The sequence below is a fragment of the Orycteropus afer genome, unplaced genomic scaffold, assembly GCF_000298275.1.
Source record: "Orycteropus afer afer isolate SDZICR_OR568_19922 unplaced genomic scaffold, OryAfe1.0 scaffold00099, whole genome shotgun sequence".
NCBI lineage: Eukaryota > Metazoa > Chordata > Mammalia > Tubulidentata > Orycteropodidae > Orycteropus > Orycteropus afer.
The window spans coordinates 5771321-5778569 of record NW_006921686.1 but is presented as its reverse complement, the minus strand read 5'-3'; the positions used below and the strand labels follow the sequence as shown (position 1 = coordinate 5778569).

Here is a 7249-nt window from a genome sequence, read left to right as displayed (position 1 = left end):
TTATTTCCAGTCTGATCTTTGTTATTTCTTTCCTTTGGTACCTTTGGGCTTACTTTGCTCTTCTCTTCCTAGTTCCTGAAGTTGTAAAGTTAGGCTGTTGATTTGAGATCTTTTTAAATATGTTTATTGTGATACATTTCATTCTTAACAATGCCTTTGCTAACATCCCATACATTTTGGTATACTGTGCTTTAATTTTCATTTGACTCTAAGTATTTTCTGATTTCTTTCTTGATGTCTTCCTTGATCCATTGTTTAATATTGTGTTGTTTAATTTCCACATATTTATGTATTTTTGTCTTCCTTCTGCTATTAATTTCTAGTTTCATTTCATTGTAGTTGGAGAAGATATTTTGTATGATTTCAGTCTTTTAAAACAAGTCTTAGACTTGTTTGTGACCTAGCTTATGGCCTGTTCTGGAGAATGATCCATGTGCACTGGAAGAGAATGTCTGTTGTGGAGTTGGGTGGAGTATTCTATACATTTCTGTTAGGTCTAGTTGTTTTATAGTGTTTTAAAGTCTTCTAACCTGTACATTATCCAGGCTTCCACAGAGATAATTTCCCTCTTTCTTGTTCTTTAAGTGGGTCATTGTTTCTAATTTCCTTGTTTTTTTTTTTTTGTTGTTGTTGTTGAAGCCAGAGCATTAGAATATTACAATGGATTAGTGCAATAGTTAAGGTTTTTGTCAACTTGGTTGGCCATGATTCTCAGTGGTTTAGCAGTTATGATGCAGTCATCTGCCATGATGACACCTGATATAATCACCTCCATGAGATGTGCTATGAGCAGCCAGTCAGTTGAAAGTGAGTTTTCCTAGGGGTGTGGCCTGCTTCCAAGATATGTATGAACATCCTGGGAAAATTCTCTTTCTGGTGGATCTGGATCCTGCATCTGGCTCATCATCAACTTTGATTTCTGGGCGTGAACCAGTGGCCTGCTGTATTGCCTCCTGATCTTAGGACTGTTGCCATCACAACCTGTGAGCCAACCATCTGCCATTTTACCTGCAATCTTGGACTTGTCATCCTCTGAAGCCAGCAGCTTGCTATATTGCCTGCCAGTTTTGAATTCCTCAGCCCATGCAAGTGTGCAAGTTAGGAGAAACCTCCTGTTTGACACTTGACCCATTCCTTGAGCTAAATTTCTCTTTCTATATCTATATATTCATTCACTGGTTTTGCTACTGTAAAGAACCGAGCCTAAGACAGTTAGCTTTCTCACTTCCTATATATATATATACACACAGTGTTTTCAAAAGTGCTACTTTCTCCAAGAAATTCTCACACAGGCACAGCCTTCAGTCTTAGCTCACTGCTCCCTCCCCTGCCCTGTGAGAGCTCCAATTTAGGCCAGACTGAAGGTTCAGTCCTTTAGGCAGCTCCCAGACAGGCTACACAGGACAGATCCCTGGCACAATCTGCCCTACTCACTCAGAGCCCGACACCCAGATGCTTTCTATGTGAACACATGAGCCACAGTTCACTTCTACCGCAGCCACTCAGCTGTTGCACTGGGAGTGGAGTCAAAGAGGTTTTCCCACTTTTTAACAGTCACCTTTTCCTTGTTTCAGTGTGAGGCTAGTTTCTCTGATCTTGTGCCCACTTTTCAGAACTCTTAGAGTTGGGATTACAGATTTCTACTAGCTTTTCTTGTGTGGGAGGGCCAGGATCTTAGATCTGCTCATGCCACCATATTACCAAAATTCTTTAATATCCCTTTCTAAAGGTAAGCAAGGATCTCTGGTAGCATACTGCCTAAGGCACTTGCCTACTAACCAGAAGGCTGGGAGTTCAAACCCACCAGCCACTCCTCGGAAGGAAGGCTGGGAAATCTACTTCTGTAGTGATACCACCTCAGAAACCCAAGGAGGGGTCACTATGAGTCTGGTCCAACTCAATGGCACATAGCAACAACAACAAAGGTAACCAGATCCTTTACTGCTCAGAAAAAAATATTACACACATAGGTAATTATACGTGTAGTAAATGAAATCCCATGTCTCTGTTTGCTTTTCTAAATATATATCCAGGGTATCTACCAATGTCAACAACAACTATAAATTTTTCTTCTTTCAGTTGATTCTGCACAGTATTCCACTGAAGATAAACAATGTTTTATGCCTAACTGATGAATGCAGAATCTACCATTACAAATAATGTAACAATGAACATTCTTTTTTGTACTTCCATAATACAGATTTACATGCCCATCAAGGAAGGTTTACTACAAGAGATTTCATTTATTCAGTAATTTTGTTTCGGTTTTTCTGCTTCGGTAAAACTGATCATGTTCATTGTAATTAATTCTTTGAAAAGTTAAAGGAAAAATCATCCAAAACCCTCCTTGCAAGAGCAAACTACTGTTAGCATATTGATGACTATCCTACACGGTATCTTGATAAATAATCACATCTTTAGGTATACCTTTTAGATTGTTCTAGGAAGTCTCTAACCTTGTTTTCTTGTGAATGTGAGTTCCTTTCCTTTCATTATAAGGCTATATGCTGCTGCAAGTTACTGGAAAACACCAAAATTTATCCAACCTTTTATTTACCTTTATTAATTTTTGCATACAATCTTTCTCACTTTTGCTATAATCTCCTGCATAACTTCTGGTGCTAGGATTACCAGGTCATGGGGTATTTTTATACATATTGACCAACTAATCTCAAAAAGCTCATGTTGTTCACTCATACCAAGAGAAGATGCTCATCACAGAATGCTGTGTAAATGACATTACACTTAAAGTTTACATTGAAATCTGGTAGGTTTCTTTTTTTCCTATTAGAGGGGTGGCAGTGGGGATGAAGCATGTGACAAAATTAGTGTCCCTGAAATTTGCCAACTTCCCTGGCTTAGGATGTCTGGATGGAGGACTACAGCAGAGAAGGCAACTTAACCTATACCTGAGTAGAAATAATGAGAAGAAACCAATTATATCAATTCAAGTTTACTAAGAAATTTCTGTCATTAAGTAACTACTTCAAAGAGTTACAAGAAACCCTACCTTAATGAATTGAGTCCAAAAATTCAATTGTGTAAATTGCAATATCATATTGGTAAAAAAAAAAGTCTATAAAATACAAACTGATATTAAAAAATATACTGTACACAATTGATACTGTACACAGAACTGAAACTGGATGAAGGAAGCCATTCAAAGTCTTTTGCCCAAATCTGTATTATTGTGGACAGCAGTGCTATATGACTTCTGTGTTTCAGTTAATGTTTATTTCTTGAAATTAATATTAACGATACTTGCAGGATTCCTTTTGTGTATAATTTAATAAATTTAGGATAGGGAACTGACTATAAATTCCAAGTATTTGTTTTAATTATAGGGTCTTCCTCCATGTTATTCAGTAATTGCTGGTTACCCATGACCAAGTCAGGCAGTTTGTTCTACATGGTGGAGACAGGGTGGTGAAAATGTTCCTTTCTAAATGGAAGGAAATGCTACATTCTAGTAGAATTTTGTCCATCACTGTACTTTTGTTAAAGTCTTTCCCATATTTTTCACTGATATGGCCTCTCTCCTGAGTCTATAATGAGAATTGGAGCATCCTCAACTTTGGCATAAACACTGACTGTATTTATAAACAAGTAAGTTTTCTCTGTGGAATCTGATGTTTATAAAAAATTCCTCTTCCAACTAAGTCCTTAAAACACAATATAGAGAGCTTCTCTCCTACGGAGATCCTTTGATGAAGCTTCTGAATTGTCAAGGAGTCAGTTTCCACCATCATCAGTATGGACTTTCCAGTGGAGATGAAGATGTGGACTCTAACTGAAGGCTATGCCACACCTCACATTTCTACAGATTACTTCCACTGTGGACTCTCTGATGGTATACAAGATGTGACCTCTGACTGAAACCCTTACAACAGACATCACATATATATGGCTTCTCTCCAGTGTGGACCCTTTGATGTGTGTGAAAATGTGAGGCCTGACTGAAGCCTTTCCCACACTGCTGACATGTATATGGTTTCTCTCCCGTGTGGACCCTCTGATGAGCACTGAGACCCGCGCTCCAACTGAATTCCTTCCCACACTCCTCACACTTAAATGGTTTCTCTCCAGTGTGAATTATCTGATGGACTTGAAGATTTGATCTCTGGCTGAAGGCCTTCCCACAAGTGTCACATTTATATGGTTTCTCTCCAGTGTGGACTCTCTGATGGGCTTGGAGATGTGAGGCTTGGCTGAATCGTTTCTGACATGCGTCACACTTGAAGGGCTTTTCCCCAGTGTGGACGCTCTGATGAGCTTGAAGATTTGAGGCCTGACTGAAACCCTTACCACACTCCTCACATTTATAGGGCTTCTCTCCTGTGTGGACTCTTTGATGATTGTGGAGGTTCAAACTCCAATTAAAGCGCTTCCCACACACCTCACATTTGTATGGTTTTTCTCCAGTGTGGACTCTCTGATGGGCCTGAAAATACGAACTCTGACTGAAGCCTTTCCCACACACATTGCATCGAAATGGTTTCTCTCCTGTGTGGACCCTCTGATGGCTCTGAAAACTTGAGGCTGAACTAAAACCCTTACCACACTCTTCACATTTATAGGGTTTCTCTCCTGTGTGGACCCGCTGATGACTATGAAGATTAAAGCTCAAACTAAAGCACTTACCACATTCATCACATTTGTAAGGTTTTTCTTCAGTGTGGACTCTCTGATGGGTATGAAGATTTGAGCTACAGCTAAAGCGTTTACCACAATCCCCACATTTATATGGTTTCTCTCCTGTGTGAATTCTTTGATGCGCTTGAAGATGTGATCTCTGAGTGAAGCCCTTCCCACACACCTCACATTTATAAGGTTTCTCTCCAGTGTGAACTCTGCAATGAATGTTAAGATCTGTGCTACGACTGAAGCCTTTCCCACAACTATCACATCTGTAGGGCTTCTCTCCTGTGTGAATAGGCAGATGAGCATAAAGATGTGAGCTCTGATTAAAGCTCTTGCCACATTCATGGCATGTATAGGGTTTCTCCCCTGTATGGACTCTCTGATGAGTTTGCAGATTTGAGCTTTGACTAAAACCCTTACCACACTCATGACACCAATAGCGTTTTTTCCCTCTGTGAACACTTTGTTGACCTGGAATACCTGAGCCATAACTGACGTCCTTTCTATATGTACTACATGTAGGGGACTTCTTTCTCAAGTGTGCCTGCTGATGAAGTTCAAGACTGGAGTGGTCACTGAAGGCATTTTCACATTCATTACACTGGTACGTTTTCTGTCCTGTGAGAATTATAGTATGCTGGTTAAGAGGTGAGATATCCTTACCATAATCGTTGTCATTATGAGCCTTATCTCTTTTGTGTGCTATATTGTCATGATAGTGTGAAATGCAATTGAAAATGTCAACACATGGAGTAAATATACATAATTTGCTTTTCATTTGAGTTTGCGTACAACTTCCCTGATAATTCTGGGTCTCATTTAGATATATTTTACTCCAAGAATTCTGAGTTCTCCCACTTGGAAATTCTTGATTTTTGGTAACACTGGAATCATCCCCTATGAGATTCATTATATAGCTGTCATCTTCAGAAACTCTTGGCCCTGCTTGGCAGGGAGAATCACGTTGCTTGGAACACTGAGCACCCTTTTCTTGAATATTCATCATGGAGTCTTGTCTTCTAGTTAATTTGCTCACAGGTCCCCTGATTTGCCAGCATGAAAGCTCTCCCAGTGAAAGGCACCTTAATCCTGCTTCATGAAGAGTCTCCGTCTCATTTTGATTCCTGCCTCCTGAAAGGATAAAGAGAATAAAAGATTGAGGATAAGTGCATGCTTTGCTCAGGTATTTCAAGTGCTTACACACAGGTTGGCCTCCATATTAGTCTTTAATTCAAGAAGGGAATCTTCCACTTATCTTTACCATTATGCTGGATGTTCTTTGGTTTTCTCAGCCTGTAGAGACAAAGAGGTGGTCTCCAGGAACCTAGCCATTAAGCAGATGTTCTTTCCATGGCTTAGGGACAGTCAGAGAACACTTTGGGAACAGTGACACATTAATGATTTTCATCACATTACCTGGTTATCAGCATGTAAGAAAAAAATGAAGCCATAGGCATTAGATGGTTTTGCCTTGTCTTCAAGTAGATGAAAGAGTGATCCTTGAGTAGCTCCATCATTGAATGGCTGGGTTAGGGAAGCTGAGACCAGAGGAGACTGAGGACTGCTGCTGACTTCTGCCTGGAACCTCTAATTCCTGCTTCAGGCCTCAGCTTAGAAATTGGTTTCTTTGAAAAAGCCTTTTCTGACACTTGATTCCCAGGTTACATTGTTCTCCAGCAGGCAGTCATTACTGTCCTTATTATTGCTGTAATTATCTATTACATTGTATGTGGTCCCCAACAGCTCTAAGCGCTGGGAGATTGAGGGACATGTTTACCATTGCATTCCCAGTAAGTTTCTTACCTTTTATGTTGAGAGACCCAATAAGCACTTGTTTAATCCAGGCAGATGACCTCAGTGGGATCATTAGATTTCATGCACGTATATCAACCCCAATACTGCTTAGCTTACTTACTGCTTTGAATAGGTTGAAATATACAGACCTGTTCTTAGCAACAACATTAACAGCTATACACTAAGTTGTTGTCTTAGATTATGACTTTGAACTCTCTGCTACCTAATGCTTATAAAAAGTTTGGGGGAAATAAAATTTATGAAGTACTGTAGCTAAAGCATTGGGATGCTAATCAAAAGGTCAGTGGTTAGAACCCACCAGACACTCCACGGGAGAGAAATGAGGCAGTCTGCTTCCGTAAAGACTTAACAGCCTTGGAAACCCTCTGTGGCAGCTCTATGCTGTCTTACAGTGGTAGTGTGAGTCAGAATCAACCCTATGGCAGTGTGTTTGCAGTGTACCTGGACCATATCATTTGTTACTCCTAGAACTGGTTTTACTGAATCATGCTTTGCTTATATTGAAGAATATTAAAAGTGACACAACTTTGATACTCATTATTGTGTTGACTTCAGGGATGGAAGAAGAGGTATTTACTGTGACTTCCTTGTAAGTACTGACAGGATTTTTTTCCCAAGGTGCAGTACTAGAACTTCCTTTGCACTAGGATTTTTATGCATGAACCTGTTGTTGTGTGCTGTCGAGTCAGCCCCAGCTTGGGTTTCCGAGGCAGTATCACTATGGAAGTAGATTGCCCAACCTTCCTTCCGAGGAGTGGCTGGTGGGTTTGAACTGCCAGCCTTCTGGTTAGCA

General features: G+C 40.0%; 1 protein-coding gene across 1 annotated transcript in view; it reads right to left on the bottom strand.

The window, feature by feature from the left end:
- Positions 1 to 4061: 4061 nt before the first annotated feature.
- Positions 4062 to 7249, bottom strand: part of LOC103198727 (zinc finger protein 235-like) — a 26480-nt gene continuing 23292 nt past the window's right edge. The window contains exons 4-5 of the mRNA XM_042781281.1: positions 4318 to 5772; positions 4062 to 4066 (exon numbers count right to left, since the gene is read on the bottom strand). Coding sequence (XP_042637215.1) covers positions 4062 to 4066; positions 4318 to 5772 — 1460 coding nt within the window. The remainder of the gene's footprint in view (positions 4067 to 4317; positions 5773 to 7249) is intronic.